The sequence below is a fragment of the Perognathus longimembris genome, chromosome 12 (assembly GCF_023159225.1).
Source record: "Perognathus longimembris pacificus isolate PPM17 chromosome 12, ASM2315922v1, whole genome shotgun sequence".
NCBI classification, from domain to species: domain Eukaryota; kingdom Metazoa; phylum Chordata; class Mammalia; order Rodentia; family Heteromyidae; genus Perognathus; species Perognathus longimembris.
Window position 1 is genome coordinate 39,063,663 of NC_063172.1, and position 17,699 is coordinate 39,081,361.

General features: G+C 37.1%; 1 protein-coding gene across 1 annotated transcript in view; it reads left to right on the plus strand.

The window, feature by feature from the left end:
- Cngb3 (cyclic nucleotide gated channel subunit beta 3) overlaps window positions 1-17,699 on the plus strand; it is an 88,740-nt gene that overhangs the window by 61,272 nt on the left and 9,769 nt on the right. Inside the window, exon 13 of the mRNA XM_048358651.1 lies at window positions 4,430-4,548. Within this exon, the coding sequence (XP_048214608.1) occupies window positions 4,430-4,548 (119 nt within the window). The remainder of the gene's footprint in view (window positions 1-4,429; window positions 4,549-17,699) is intronic.

Consider the following 17,699-nt stretch of genomic DNA (forward strand, 5'->3'; position numbering starts at 1 on the left):
CGAGCTTTGGAGATGAGTATGATTCTGGCTTCATAAAATTAGCTTGGAACTGATACTTCTCTTTCTATTTCACAGAAAAGTATGAGGAGTATTGATCAACTTTACAAGTTAGATCAACTTTAAAAATCTTATAGAATTCAGCCATGAATCCACAGGGATCTGGGCTTTTCCTTGTTGGAAGACCCCTGATTACTTCCTCAATCTTGTTATGTGTTATGTGGTATTTAAGTGGTTTATATCTTCTTGGTTTCACTTAGGCAGTTTAGAAGTTTGTAGGAATTTATCGGTATGTACTATATTTTCCATCTCATTTTTTCCTGAATAATTATTTATTTATTGTCAAAGTGATGTACAGAGGGGTTACAGTTTCATATGTAAGGCAAGTGGGTACATTTCTTGTACAACTTGTTTCCTCCTCCCTCACTTCCCCCCTTCCCCCTCCCTCTTCCCCTCTCCCCCCATGAATTGTTCAGTTGGTTTACACCAAATGGTTTTGCAAGTATTGCTTTTGGAGTTGTTTGTCTTTTTATTCTTTGCCTCTTGATTTTGATATTTCCTTTCACTTCCCTAGTTCTAATACCAGTATATACAGTATCCAGGCTACTCAGATGAGATATAGTGATAGCGCGGGGACAACCACAGGAAGGGGATACAAGAGGATCATGGACAAAAGAAGCTAGTTTCACATGGCATGTTGAAAGTAATTACAACAGTGATACAACACTCGTTTCCATAACATGGAGTTCATTTCACTTAGCATCATCTTATGTGTTCATAAGGTCATGGCTCTTGTGATCCTCTGCTGTGACTAGCCTAAACCTGTGCTAATTATTCCCTATGAGGGAAACCATAGAATCCATGTGTCTTTGGGTCTTGCTCACTTCACTTAGTATAATTTTTTCCAAGTCCTTCCATTTCCTTATGAATGGGGCCATGTCATTCTTTCTGATAGAGGCATAAAATTCCATTGTGTATATGTACCACAATTTCCTGATCCATTCGTCTATTGAGGGGCATCTGGATTGGTTCCATATTTTAGCAATGACAAATTGTACGGTGATGAACATTGTTGTGCTGGTGGCTTTGGTGTGTTCTTGCTTGTAATCTTTTTGAGTACAGGTTTTGAAGGTAGTCCATCATAATCTTTTGGCTTTCTTGGATGCTTGTTGTAATGTTTCCTTTGGCATCTCTAATTCTATTGTTTTGAGTCTCTTATTCTCATCAATTTAGCTAGTGGTCTATTTCACTGATTTTTTTCAGAGACCCAGCCTTTTATTTCATTGATTTTATGTATAGCTTTTTTTAATTTCTGCCATAATCTTTACTATCTCTCTCTGACTAGTAGTTTTGGCTTTGGTTTGTTCCTGTTTTCTAACAGCTTTGGTTGCATCAAGGTAATCTACTTCCACTGTTTCTGCTTTCTCTACGTGTACACTTAGAGTTATGAACTTTTCTCTCAACACTGCTTTTGCAGACATCCAAAGCTTCCCATATGACATGTTTTTACTTTATTTTGTTTTTAAAGATGATTTACCTGAGAGGCAATACTGGCAGAGAAGAAAGAGTGTTACCTGGCCAGATTCAGACAGCTGAATTTAGTTTGGTTTTTGCTTACAATTTCCACAAAATGGAAGAAATTGGAACAGAAAAAAAATTCAATTTGTGGTTACCCAAATAATTGAAAAGTGTCAGGGTTTGAGACTGAGTTTGTATTAAACTTATTGGGTAAAGTTTCCTGGCTAGGGTATCTGTCCCAGATCCTTCTATTTTAGGATCTAACTGTTCTTCTTTGACCTCTGAAAACTTTGGTTTTCTTCCATGTTACTGGGCAAAAAGCTAGACAGCTTCAAGACTACCTGGGAAATTTTCTCTGGATACTGTGCAGCCATATAGGAATGACCCACAGATCTTTAAGTACAAATTTCTGGAATTTCACTTGCAGAGATTCTGACTCAATATTCTTGCACTGAGACCTGAAAATTTCACCTTTCAAAAAGCTCTTAAGTGATGCTGTGGTCCAAGAACTACACTGTACATAGCACTATTCTTGCTACAAATCTTGAAAATAACTTTCTCTTACAGGAACCCTGAATTTCAGACATGTATTCTCACTGAGGGTTACCTCATTCTTCTCAAAGTTTTTGCATTTCTACACTTTCTCCAAATTACTGCATAAACCAACCACAAGAGCTAAGTTGGATCTTATTTTGCACATGCTGTCAGCTCTTACTCTCTAAGGGATGTCTACTTCATTTGAATGCTAATTAAACTTGCAGGAAAGGCTTAAATTAGCCTAGAAATATGCAAGAAGTTGTGGAAGTTTTGGTTCGTTGATTATGCTAGATCTCCTTGGAAAATTATTGAAATGATCATTAAGAAATAATTAAAAGTGGTGAACTATATTTAAGTACCCATTATGTACTTCCACCTCCAGTCAGTTGTAATAACTGCCTTTAAAAAATCATTCCAGATCCTTGAGAACTACTTCATGCAAAAAATAAAGAATATGACCCTGTCTTCATCATTACTTCTCAGAGTACCTCTTGGAAAACTAATTTTTCAAACAACTTGACTTAAAAAGAATAGGTATATGTAGTTATTTCATTTAAGAAATCAGTCCTAATATTGGATTCATCACTGGATGCTGTATAAGCATATAGTCTATGTACTTAGGTGACATAAGTATTGCCACTTCTCATGATATCACCTGCCAGCCTTATAACATTATTTGAGACCTTCTAAGCATGATGCTGACTACTGTTGAGGTCCTTATCACTAAATCATGACATGACCTCACATAAGAAAAGAAAAAGAAAACAGAGCAAGCTTTCAGAGAAAGCTGATGTAGTAAAGCCACTCTGGTGAAAATCAATCCATGAATGGGTAATCAAGTCATGAAGGCAGAGCTCCTGACCTGATCACCTCCCAAATGTTTCACCTGCAAACACCATTATTAATATGGGTTTTGAGTTTAAATTGAAATATGGAGGACAAGTTTCGAGCCAAAGCAATAGCTGAGAGTGATTAATATCTAATAATCTGACATGTAGGATCTGTTATCCAAATATTTCACCTTGTATTATGCAAACTGAACTATTTATCTTAAACAGGCTTTCTTTTTTTTCTTTTCTTCTTTTTTTTTGGCCAGTCCTGGAGCTTAAACTCAGGGCCTTATCACTGTCCCTGTCTTCTTTTTGCTCAAAGTTAGCACTCTACCACTTGAGCCACTTCTGGCCTTTTCTATATAATATGGTGCTGAGGAATCGAACCCAGGGCTTCATGTATACAAGGCAAGCCCTCTATCACTAGGCCATATTCCCATCCCTAAACAGATTTTCTTGACCTTAGTGTAATAAAGGTTCTTGTAAGACATGCTTTTTCTTTGGGGAAAAATGCAGTAAGAGAGGTGCCCAGGGACTCCACACTCACTCATTATTTGGCAATTTGCTCAAAGTACTCACATAATTCAACATAAAGCTATATGTATAGCTTCAGAAATGTGTACTCACAGATATAGTCAGGAACAGTGACAAAATGATGTGCATTGACAAGGACTAGAGATTTATAGCATAGGCATACTAGGTTCTACTAATGTAAGGGACACTTGACTGAATTTTTTTTCTTAGTGGATAATAGAAACATGATCAAAATATCTTCAGTTCAAGAAGTTCATCTTGATCTAAGGTCCAGAATTTTCAAATGGGACTGGTCACATACCTACATGACAGACTATAGTTTAGACTCTAAACAAGGCACTAAATACACACCAATAATCAATGGATTTATATTAAACAATGCTGACTAGTTGTTACATACTGCTTTGGGTGCACAGAATGATAGCACTAGCCAGTAACTACGTGAAAATTCAAGGAGTTGGATTCTCAGATCGTGACCTAACTTCTAAGAGACTTTGTAGAGAAGAACGAACATTACAAACATCTGGTTATTAACAACATCTCTAAAGTGAAATCAAAATAACATCCCAAAGATCTCCTATCCCTCAAGTCCCAAAATCAGACCATTAATGCTAACAGAACAGAATGACCTTTAACTACAATCCACGGTTTATGAAGAGTCCAGGTACCTTCTTTGGAGCATCATAGAGGTCACCAAATCCAGCCTTGACCATATGTACAATCAGCTACTTCCTCTGACTGTGCCTATTGCTGGATTGTGTTCTGACTGAAATACCTTCACATGTCAAGTGGTGGCTCAGAGATCATGTATCATCTTCCAAACAATTTCTTTCACATGATACAGTCAACCAATGCCAGCAATCACATGAAGTCTTCAGAAAATTATTTTACAGTGATGTTCTCTCTTTTCTTCCTTTGCATTCACTCCTCTAGAAGAGTGTATATTTCAAAGTGTGCAGTAGAATTTTCAAGAATAGAGTAGCTACTACTTCCTCTTCATGTTTATTCGACAGGGAGAAATTGGAAGGGAAATGTATATCATCAAGCGAGGAGAGATCCATGTTCTCGGAGGACCTGATGGTACTCACGTTCTGGTTACTCTGAAAGCTGGAGCAGTGTTTGGAGAAATCAGGTATGTAAAAAGTAACTCATACCTAAAATACTAAAGTTTACCACTGTCATAAAATAACAATTTTTGGATTAACAGTAAGTAATTTGTCAAATGTTTATTCTGAGAGTGTTGGTAAAATAAGGATGTTGACATTTCTACCCATCTCTTCTTTCCTTTCTTTCCCTCAAAAGAACAGGAAAAAGATACTGGGTCATTTATATTTTTAGTCTTAGGTACAGGATGTAAATCAGTGCCCAGGGTAAGGTAGATTGATTACCGATATATATTCAATGAATATGCAAATAAAGGAATGAATAAATGAAAAATGACAGAAAGTTGGGGAGAGTTGGCCTTGAAATCCTTGAATTCCAGGATAATGTGGGTTTTAAATAGTTTCCCAAACTTATCATAGATGTAGAATCAAATTGCCTGAGTCTAAATTCTACTTTCTCCACTTACTAGTTTTGTTTTTCTGTCACACAAACCCTCTATTCCTCAGTTCCCTTATCTTTTTTTCCCCATATATCCCAGGCTTGCTTGAAACTCTCTTTGTGCCTCAGCCTCCAACTACTGGGATTGCAGGCATGGAACACCATACTCACCTGTTCCCTTACCCTTAGATAATTAGAATCATAGCAGTACATATCTTGGAGGGTTGGCAAATGAGTCAGATCATTGAAAGCACTTAAAACAGTGTTTTGCATTTATTTAAAAGTTCCACAAATATTACCTATTCTTAGCATTTCTTGCTATTGGCCAGGAAAACTTTATCCTAAAACAAGAACGCCTCCAAAAGCAAGAATACAGAAAGAAAACCTAAGCATTTTGTGGGCTAAACACTTCCGTAAGCATTATTGCACTTAAAACTATTCATTATTAATCCAAAAAATAATAATATTCACTGAGTGCCTAGTACATATCAGATTGTCACAAATTGTTCTAAGCTCTCAAAGTACACTGTTCAAAAGAGTACACAAAACATTGTTTCTTCCAAGAGCTTGGTCTAGTGTGGAGAAGTGGCAATAATGCAACCTTTAGGTAAATAGATAAATTCACTTTGTGGTAACTGCTCTAAATGTACTAAATTGTTATTAAGTGATAAGGAATGTTACTTTAGATATAGTGATCACAGATGGCCTTACCAAATAGATAGGTAATGCTTGGCTTGACTTAAGAGACTAAAAGGAGGAGTTATCCAGAAATGGGTAATAGTGTCTCAGACGATAGGATAACAAAAGTCTGGTGATAAAACAAGGTGTTGAGCTGGATGTCAGTGGCTCATGTCTGTAATTCTAGCTAGTCAGGAAGCTGATATTTGAGGATGGTGGTTCAAAGCCAGCCTAGGTAGAAAATTCCTTAAGACTCTGATCTTTGATAATGAGTAAAAAGTCAAAAGTGTGCTAGAGTGCTACTCTTCAGTAGAAAACGATAAGGGACAGTGCTCAGGTCCTGAGTTTAGACCCAGTACTGGCACAATTAGATAGATAGGTAGATAGATAGATAGATAGATAGATAGATAGATAGATAGATAGATAGATAGATACAGACAGACAGACAGACAGACATTTTTTTGGTCAAAGGACAGAAGAGACAATGTGGCTGATTCATAAGAACAAAAATGCTATGGCAAGGTGAGGACACATAGATGAACAAAGACCAGATCAGGCACGGTCTCTTAAACACGATAAAGAATAGATGCCAGTAGAAAATGTTAGGCAAAATATCACATAATCTGAATTATTATTTTGAAAGACAATCCCAATATCTATGTGGCAAAGAGATAGTAGAGGAGCAAGAACACAAGTAGAAGACAGAAGCCATCCAGAAATCAGTTGTAGTGAGACACATGAAAGATGGTGGTGTCTTGACACAGGAAGCTGGTTTTTCAGACGGGGGTAAAAATACTAAGTCTAAGGCCACCATACTATAGAAGAAAAGGCCTTTTCCTAACTTCCCACTTCATGGCTGACCACACATTTTCTCTGTGTTTCTAAGAACTTGAGATGACTTCCTACTGGCATAGCTAAACGTTTCTTTAAATTTTGAAGTATGTTATTTCTCTGTTGATAATATTTCTTTGCCTTTCCATTTTTCTCCACCTGTTTAACTGGTTAATCACTCCTGTGAAGGAAGCACTCTGGAGAAATTGTGTAAATACTTCTCAGAAAGTCTAAGCCCTGTGTTCTTTGTCTATTTTCTATCATTTCCTTCCTGAGAGTCCTTGCAAAAGTGACTTAATATTTTTGTGACTTAATAATCACTGGTATCTTCAAGGCCATAAAACATGCCAAGTCTAATCTGAAACACTACAAAAATTAATTAGCTAGCCCCTCCCAAGGGTTGAGTATCTCTGAAGAATAAAGCTTTCTTCATACAAGTATATGAATTGCTGATATTATCACAGGAAGAAATAAGCTAGGAATACAATCCAGATGCTGCTGGGTTACAACTGAAAGCCATCCCAGAGTCCTGACAGCAGCTTCTCAAACAAATTTCCTGTTACCCATTTAGTCTCTAAAGCCAAATTGAAACAGGTAAGCCAGACGTACTCAAAACTTGCTCCCTAGTCTGATTGACTCAAATAAAATGGAAGGGTTCACATTGGCTCGCTTCTGGCTATGGTTGATGAGAAACAAGATACATCTGCCTCTTCCAGATGTCCAGGCACCTCCCGGGCCCACAGCTGTCCTCTGCCCCTGGAGCTCTAGTCATTTATTTCAGAAGAAACCAGGCCTGAAAAACACCCAGACACTGGAAAAATCCAGTAATAGTGTTTACTACTCAGAAATGCTGTGACCTTTGCTGAAAAAGAGCAAAATTCAGCACTATCATGATAGTAGCTTTTCTAAAGATTTTTTTAAGGAAAAATAAATAAATAAAACAGGAAAGGACTGAGGGATTTTAAGGACATTATATATTAATCCAAAAGAGCAAAGCCTGACTGAAATATAAATTTACAGCCTGCCCTAGAGAAAACCCAGACCACATTTCCAATTAACACCTGAAAAGAACAGACACCCCATTAATAAAAGAAGGACTCAGATTCTGCCAAGGGATGACACTATTGTGGTGTGGTTCCATTGTCCTTATTCCATGCACAGCTGGTGTCAAGTCATTTTTACTGAATGTAGTTGGCCAGTCCTTACCTGCCTCCTGCTTCTGTAGAAATTTCATTTTTCTTGAAATGACTGGTTTTTTACCGTTGAATTGCTCTTAGGATTCCTTGCTGGTTTCATCTCACCTTGGAATATCCTCGCCCTGGAAAAATCTTACTCATCCTTCAAAAACTAATTCAACTGCTATCTCTTAGAAGCCACCTCTAGTTACCCAAAACAAATAGTATCTCCCTGTTCTTTGCCTCCACAGTATTTTATATGAGCCTTCATTACAGTGACTACTACTGATTTATAGTTAATTTGTTTAGATGGATCTTTCCAACAGACTGAGATATTGAAATACAAGAATTGGTACTTATTTATCTTTATAGTCATAATAGCTACATGATAACTATACAATAAAAGGTCATTTTTATTTCTATCCTGTTTCTATTTTTAAAAAGTTGTATCATCTATTTGGTAATTTTCGATTAATTAATGGTCATTGTAGCTTGATAAAAAATGGCAAAAGAAAATTATATTCAGGCCCATAATAACCTAACATGAGTGCCTCACTGGTGGCCAGGCATTTTCTTCTTTCTGGGCCACACAGTGCCAGCCAAAGGTAACCAGGGAACAATTTCCCCCACTCGGAGGCATCACAAACCACTTTGATGGTAAAACCAACACTTTAGTTCCAAGGGATTCAATTGGGTCCAACAATGAGAGCCCACATAGGACACCAGGCAGAACAAAGACTTCACAAAGACCAGTGTCATTTAGATTTGACAATGATTTCAGGCTATTTGATGTGTTAGTGAGTTTTTGATCACTTAAGAAATCTATCTTAAGAAGATAGATTTATAGATTGGTCATGGCTTGAGAATGTGCCGTGTTATTATTAGGCCTGTGGCAAGACAGTGCATTCTGATACAGGCAGATAGCACAGCAGAACAGTTCATACCAAAGCAATGTATCAAAAAGGAAAGAAAAAAGGGATAGGGGCTAAGATGCCACTACTGTATCCCCTTTGCAGGTCAACCTCAATGACCTGAAGGCTTCTCACTAGATCTCACCTCTTAAGTTTTTACCACTTCCCCTTAGTGCCATCCTTGTTGTCATGTCCGCCTCCTACATGGACCTTTGGGGGATGTTTATGATCCAAACTAACAACAGTCTGACTGATGATAGATCCTTTAGTGTGCTTCAAATGATGAGTGGAGCCAGGGATGTTGTACATCATACCAGTAGCCTAACTGTGGAATATGTAAAAGATTATTCACTTGATGTCTCAGAGTGGAGTGAAGGGCTGACTTCATAAAGACTTGTTCATATTCAAACCCCCACAACCTGTGAATATAACTTTGTTTGGAGAAAGAGTATTTGGAGATATCACTAAGATAAAGATCTTAAGATGAGATTATCTCAATGGGTCCTATATCTGGTAACAAATGTTGCACAAAAGACAGAAGAGGGAGTTGAGTGAAGAAAGAGGGAGAACGGGGAGGGATCTCTACACCAGGATATGCATTGAGGGGCTTGAGGGCTGAAACACAGCCTTCACCCCACTCCTGAGCCCTGAGCCCTGTAAATGTGCTCTCTCTCTTTCTCTCTTTTTCACTGTCTCTGTCAGTATGTCTGTCTATCTCTTTCTCTCTCTCATATAGGTGCCTTTTACCTTACAAAAAAAACAGTGCATGCTTCTAGCTAATATTTTTGCATCAATGGGACTGCATACTCCCAGCAAGGCCACATTTTAAGACTCCCCAAAATCCTCTGAGACACCATATGTAGTTTATCCTGTGTTCATTCTCAGCCCTTAGGACAGTGGTTGGCCCATATAAGTGCCTAACTGTTACTGAGTAAATAAGTAGATGCAATTATCTTGCTGTCTCTGTAGATATGCAAATACACACTCATCCTTGTCATGAATATGCATATTCAGCCTTGTACCCTTTTTGTCAGTTTTTATTGTTAAGAATATCACTGTTATATTTATCTTTGTAAAACACTTTTTTATTTCTTTGAGGTTTATTCCCAAATGTTCAATCAGTAAGTCAAAAGATAGAAACATTTGAGTAATTCTTGTAATACATGAGCAGATCATTTTTAAAAAACAGAACCAATTTACAATATAACCAGCAATATATAGCTATTTCTCCTCACTATTGCTGATATTACTTTATTAATCTTATTAGGTTTGCATTTTAATCGGTTGTTTCAACTTGTATTTCTCTAAATAGTGCCTGGAAAATAATAGATCCTCAATACATTTTTGCTAAACAAATTGATTCTCTACAGGCTTATTTATTTTCATAAATGTGATCACTTGCTTTCTTGTTTACTATACTTTTTCCACTACTTCATGGGAAGAATTTAGGTATTGGTATATTTTTATATGTTTTGTATATTCTGGTTTTTACACAAGATATTTATGGGAGGTTTATTCATCAATTATCCTAGCCAGATCACCTATCCAAAGGATTTCTTTATTGATACTTACTTTATATTATTGCAAAAAGGCCAAATATTTCAAAAACTAAATTTAGGTCCTTTGTTTCCTGTCAAATCATTGCTTTCCTGTTTTAACTAACAGTCAACTTTCAAATAGTGGTCGAGAGAGATGTATATGTCTTTGGAGTACTTAAATCTATATTCTTATTCTTCATCAGGATAGCACTGCTCTCCTTTTTTTTTTTTCCTAAGTGGTAAAAGTCGTAGACATACGTTAGAGCAATGGTAAGAACATTTGATTACTGAAGAGAAAACACTCTTTATTTCTATACTTTTTCTATTTCAAATATGTGAATGGTTCCAGAATTTAAAAGTACATGTTTACATTTTCCTAATATTACATTCTTTGGAGTCCATTTGATTGTGTAGCATCATTTTGCACAAAGCAAAAGGCATAATTCATCTAAGTCTCCCGATATCCCTGTGAACAAATGTATTATCAGCGTAATTTTTCACATTTGTTCAAATATTCTCAAGAGCCTTCCTAAGAGACTTGATGCAATGGTAAATCATGGCTCTTTATTATGATTTGGTATAGCAGATGAGTGCAGATCCTTGTCGTCAAACCTGAGCATAACTCACCATGCTTGCTGGATTGGCTTCCTCCCATGGGATTCCTAGTGTCCATTGAAAAAAACTCGATATTGTTAGAGACAATAATAGCATCAGTGACTTCTTTGGTATCACTACAGTTGTTGTATAAGGAAAAGACCTTCAAGTTAGTTCTCATCTTGGCTTTTCTCTCTCTCTCTCTCTCTCTCTCTTTCTTTCTTTCTTTCTTTCTTTCCTTCCTTCTCTCTCTATCTCTCTTTCAGTCTATCTATACCTGTCTCTATTCCCTTTCTCTTTTTCTTACTTTCTTTTCTCTTCTAGTGATACAGATCAAACCCAAAGCTTTGCAAGCCCCTAGGACCTTTTGCTTTTAGCTTGTTTTTCAGATAATGTCTCATTTTTTTCCAGGGCCAGTTTTGAACTGCAACCTTTCTACCTTTACCTCTCAAATACCTGGGATTATAGGTGTACACAGCCATGTACAGTGTTGTTTGTTCATTTTCAGTGGCAAATCCCTCTCAGTATTTGCTCTTACACAAATCTCTTAGCAGAGTCCAAAACTCAGCTTTCATATCTATAAGTACAGATAAGAAATACTTTAGCTATGACAAATTGTGCTGCGATGAACACTGTTGTGCTGGTGGCATTACTGTGATTTTGTTTGTGGTCTTTTGGATAGATACCCAAAAGTGGGGCTGCTGGGTCATAGGGGAGTTCTATATTGAGCCTTCTGAGGAATCTCCATACTGCTTGCCAGAGTGGCTGAACCAGTTTACATTCCCACCAACAATGAAGTAGGGTTCCCTTTTGGCCACATCCCCTCCAACAATTGTTATTATTAGTTTTCTTGATATATGACATTCTTGCTGGGGTGAGATGGAATCTCAATGTTGTTTTGATTTGCATTTCCTTTATGGCCAGTGATGTAGAGCATTTTTTCATATGTCTATTGGACATTCTCATTTCCTCATCAGAGAAGTTTCTTTGTAAGTCTTTAGCGAGAATCTGGAACCAACCCAGATACCCCTCCGTAGACGAATGGATCAGGAAAATGTGGTACATATACACAATGGAATTTTATGCCTCTATCAGAAAGAATGACATTGTTCCATTTGTAAGGAAATGGAAGGACTTGGAAAAAGTTATACTAAGTGAAGTGAGCCAGACCCAAAGAAACATGGACTCTATGGCCTCCCTTATTGGGAATAATTAGTACAGGTTTAGGCAAGTCATAGCAGAGCATCACAAGGCCCAATAGCTATACCCTTATGAACACATAAGATGATGCTAAGTGAAATGAACTCCATGTTATGGAAACAATTGTTATATCACAGTTGTAACTACTTTCAACGTCCTATGTGTATCTGTAGCTTCTATTATTGATGATGTTCTTGTATCACCTTCCTGTGGTTGTACCTACACTATCTCTGTAATCTTATCTGAGTATATTGGAAACCATGTTTACTGGTATTGGAAGTAGGAAATTCAAAGGGAATACCAAATTTGAGAGACACGGGGTAAAAAAAGAGAAACAACTACAAAAGCAATACTTGCAAAACTGTTTGGTGTAAGTGAACTGAACACCTCCGGGGGGGGCGGAGGGAAAGGGGGTGAGGGAGGGGGGTATGAGGGACAAGGTAACAAACAGTACAAGAAACGTATCCAATGCCTAACGTATGAAACTGTAACTCCTCTGTACATCAGTTTGATAATAAAAATTTGAATTAAAAAAAAGAAATACTTTAGCAAATTAATATAATTATTAAACAAAAACATATAAAGGGATTTGGTTTAAAAAGAAAAACACTTCTACAATAAATGTTGTACATATATAAACTGTTTTGAATGCAAAGAAACGCTTAGATCACTCAATACAGTATTTTCTAACCAAACTGTTATAGAAAAGCATTTATATGGAACCTGAAGGACGGTAGTTAAGTAAGCAGAGAAGAAAATACAGAATATACATTCTATTTTTCTCCTCAGTTCTTTCTGGAAATTTTTACTCCTGGTCTTCATTTTTCATTCATTTTTGTAAGGCTAAAATCAAGCCTGAAAAGGGACTGTACATTCTATATCTGCAAAATCTAAAACTCTACAGCTTTGTTGTAAATTCATGTGTGCAGACATTTCTCAAAATATATTATTAAAAAATAAATCTAAGCCAACATATGTTTATCATTCAGCACATGATTTTATGAATATCAGAGGATCTACAAAGAGCCAGAAGCCAAGGTAACTGTGACTCCAGTGTCTTCTAATATTTGCTCATTCGAAAGTTTGGTTAGAATTTGTTCTGAGTCAAATCAGAGAAGTGTCAGGGAAAAAAATGTTCCCCAATAACATTAACACATAAAAAAGAATATCTCACACCAATTTAAAAAATCCGCACGGATTATCTAACCTCATATCCCCCCAAATACAACCCAGTTAGAAATTTGCTTAATGAGAACACATATTTAAGATTTAGTCTTTACCTCAGTATTGATGTGCTGCTTTATTTACTTCAAGTATATGCATTAGTCTCTCTTCTGCTCTAGGTAACAGTTCTGCATGAGCAAACATATTGAGATTAGAAATACTTTGTTTCAAAAACAAAAGAAATACATTGCTTTAGGAAATATTCCCTTTTCTTCCCATTATCAAGGAATTACTTATACTTATAAATTGTATTTATCTGGCTATGAAAGCTGGATGGCTAGGTTTTCACTCCAGTGCTATAACTTGTGTTCTGTAAGCCTGCCCAAGTTGTTCAACCAAGAATTAATTGTTCCTCAGCCAAAATAGCCCTAACAATGTATAACCTACCTCATATTACTAAAAAAATGTTACCTGTACTCATAGACAACTGAAACACCTGGCATACTGTGTGCACTCAGTGTTAGCTATTTATCTTATTTTATAACTATTGTTATTACTATTTATTAGTCCAACTCCCTTTATACAACTTACTTTACTCCTAGATGAAAACAGCTTGAAGGCAGATGTTAATTATCTTTATAACCCAAGAACTAGTCTCTTATGGGAGCATACACTCATTTATATATCATTTAATTCTTTTTATTGCAACTTATGCAAGGAATTCTTTATTTTAATTTTTATTGTCAAGGTGATGTACAGAGGGTTATTTTTAATGCACTATGTGAAATTATTTCTTTTTCTTTTGTTTGTCTTCCCTGTGGTTTAGCCATAGTTGTCACTTTTTATTTTGGTATCCTGGGTATTGTATATATGCTTGTCTGAATCAGGAAAGGAAAGGAGAACATCAAAATGGTGAGCAAAAGGTAAAAGACAAACCAATGCAACAAGGAATTCTTTATCTTCTCCTGCATGATTAATCTCCAAAGCACAATCTCAAATCCATACAAAAGAAAAACAAAAACCCTACTTACCAAAGCCCAGCTGTGGGATAAGGGTATAGCTTAGTTGTAGAGCAATTGCTTAGCATGTGTGAAGACAGAGTTTAGTTCCTAGCACTGCAAATATAAGTGAATAAATTGAGGGATGAATGAAAGAATAAATGACCCATCAAAGAAAGGCAACGTTTAAGCATAACTTATTTCTTCAAATATTCTAAACAGTATCACAGATCATTTCAGAGAAAGAACAACAACCAAAAAGCACAAGATATCTGGAACACATTGCACTGAGCAGACGGTTCCATTTATTGGCTTACTCCTATGTAACTGTAGTTGAAAACAAAACACAGTGTTGCAAATAGTCCTAGGTATTTTACTGTGTGTGGAGAATATGATGCTTTCCCTGTTTTACACCATGGCCTCTTCATTAAGCCCTGAAAGAGACATGCCTGCTTTATTTATTTATTTATTTATTTATTTATTTATTTATTTATTTTGCCAGTCCTGGACGTTGGACTCAGGGCCTGAGCACTGTCCTTGGCTTCTTTTTGCTCAAGGCTAGCACTCTGCCACTTGAGCCACAGCGCCACTTCTGGCCTTTTTCTATATATGTGGTGCTGGGGAATTGAACCCTGGGCTTCATGTATACGAGGCAAGCACTCTTGCCACTAGGCCAGATTCTCAGCAACATGCCTGCTTTAAAACCAAGAATAGATTTCTGTTTATACTATGAATGACTTAAAATCAAATTTGTAAATGTCTATGGCAAAACTTTGACTTTTTAATATGAATTTCATTTATCTCTCCATTTTGTTTTCCTTTTGCTTTTCCACCCAAAACAAGTTCTCTTTTTTTTAATTTGATTTTATTCTCGAGGTGAAGTACAGAGGGGTTACAGTTATGGGCTTTTTTTTTTTTTTTTTTTTTTTTTTTTGCTAGTCCTAGGGATTGAACTCAGAGCCTGGGCACTGTCCTTGAGCTTCTTTTGCTCAAGACTAGCACTTTACCACTTGAGCCACTGTGCCACTTGTGGCTTTTTCTGTTTATGTGGTACTGGGGAATTGAACCCAAGACGTCATGCATGCTAGGCAAGCACTCTACCACTAAGCCACATTCCCAGCCCTGAGGGGTTACAGTTATATATGTAAGGTAGTGAGTACATTTCTTTACAAACTTGTTACCTCCTCCCTTATTTTTCTCCCACTTTCACTCCTCCCCAATCCCCCCACCCAGAGTTGTACAGTTAATTTCCAACATACTGTCTTATAAGTATGGCTGTTGCATTGGTTCACCTTTTATCCTTTATCTCATCATTTTGCTGTTCCCCTTCCCTTCCCTAATTCAAATAAATGTGTATAAAATATTCAGAGTACCAAAATCAAACACAGAGTCAACAGGGGCTAAACCATAGAGAATAAAAATGCAAGGAAAAGAAATAATTTCACACAGCACATTAAAAATAACAGCAACAATGAAAGGCACACATTTCCATATCTTGGAGTTCATTTCACTTAGCATCATCTTACATGATCATATGTACATAGTAATTGAGCTATTGTGATCCATTCATAAGGAAATGGAAAGATTTGGGGAAAAGTATACTAAGTGAAGTGACCCAGACCCAAAGAAACAAAGACTCTGTGTTTCCCTCACTGGTAATAATTAGTAGATGTCTAGGAGAGTCCAATCTGAGGATCACAATGGCTCAATGCAAGTTCTCTTATATTCAGTTTTTCCAGGTGCGTGCTTTCTGAATACATTAGCTAGAAAGCACACTGTAGGAAGCGCACTGCTCGATTCTAGGAAGTATACTTCATGCAATTTGTATTGTCATATGTGGCAGTATGAAAGTTTCTTAGAATCAATAAACGGCTAGGAACAATCTGAATATTCTAGCTCTTTCATAAAGAAATACACACATGGGCTAGGATAATGGGCTGGGTAATGGTAGAGTGATTGCCTAGAGTGCATGGAGTCCTAGGTTCAATTCCTTACTACCGCAAAAACAGAAAAGGCCAGAAGTAGCACAGTGGCTCAAGTGGTAGAGTGCTAGCAAAAAGAAGCTCAGGGATAGTGCTGGGGCTCTGAGTTCAAGCCCCAGGATTGGCAAAATAAATAAATAAGTACATACATACATATATAAACACACACATATAAGCTACTTATGTCTATGTGAATATGTGTGTACATCTTAGCTCATTTACCATTGCTATAAGAAACTACCTGAAATCAATCATTTATAAAGAACAGAGGTTAATTTGCTCATAGATCTGGGACATCTTCCCCAGCAGAGAATACCAAGACATAGCATTGCATCTTCTCAGCTTCTGGTGAGGACCTTTGTGCTATATCATAACTAGGCAGAGGATATCACATAGCAAGATAAAGCAAAACTGCTAGCTGTGCTGATAATTCTTCATCTAGTTCTATTAAGTTCCCAAACCCCATCTCCTATACCATTCATATGTGAATTTAGATATTAAGATTCTAATACATGAACTTTGCAAAACACATTCAAACCATAGCAATGTGTATGCTGTGGGTATATAGCAATGGCATGTGTGTGCATGTGTTCAAACAGCTGTTTGTTCTTGACATTTACACACACAGGTTCTCTCTCATAGTGTCTAAATATACTATTTTCATAGTATTCATATAATGACTTTTCTTCATCCAACTTTGGCATACTTAGTGTGCCAAACAAATAGCTCAATGTCCAGTCATACATTGCAAACAAGGGCTTAAAACTATTCAGCCAGGGGCTGGGGATATGGCCTAGTGGCAAGAGAGCTTGCCTCATATACATGAGGCCCTGGGTTCGATTCCCCAGCACCACATATACAGAAAAAAAAAACGGCCAGAAGTGGCGCTGTGGCTCAAGTGGCAGAGTGCTAGCCTTGAGCAAAAGGAAGCCAGGGACAGTGCTCAGGCCCTGAGTCCAAGCCCCAGGACTGGCCAAAAAAAAAAAAAAAAAACTATTCAGCCAGGGCTAGGAAAGTGGTTTAGTGGTAGAGTGCTTGCCTAGCAAGTATGAAGCCCTAGATTCAATTCCTCAGTACCACACAAATAGAAAAGGCCAGAATTGGTGCTGTGGCTCAAGTGAAAGTGCGAGCCTTGAGCAGTGAAGCTCAGGGACAATGTCCAGGCCTTGAGTTCAAGCCCCAGGACTGGAAAACAAACAAACAAACAACTATTCAGCCATAAATCTTGCCTCATCTCAATTTCTTCATAATTGACTACCACAGGTCTACAAAGAGCTAGTTTTTTTTTTTTTTTGGTTGTTGTTTTGTTTTGTTTTTCTCTTTTGTGGTACTTCAAATTGAACTCAGGGCTTCATACTTGCTGAGCAAGGGCTTTGGCTCTTGAGCTATATCTGAAGTCTTTTAAGATGGAATGTGTGTGTGTGTGTGTGTGTGTGTGTGTGTGTGTGTGCGCGCGCGCGCTAGGGGCTCATTACTTTTTGCTTGAGCTGGCCTCAAACTCCAAATCCTTTGGCCTCTTGTTCCTGAGTAGCTGGGATTACAGGCATGTTAATATAGTGAGCTCTCTTGGTTTTTTGGTTTTGGGTTGTTTTTTTTTAGATAGGACATTGTTATGCAACCAAGTCAGGCATGATGCTCACTAAGTAACCTAAACTTGCTTGCAACTTTTG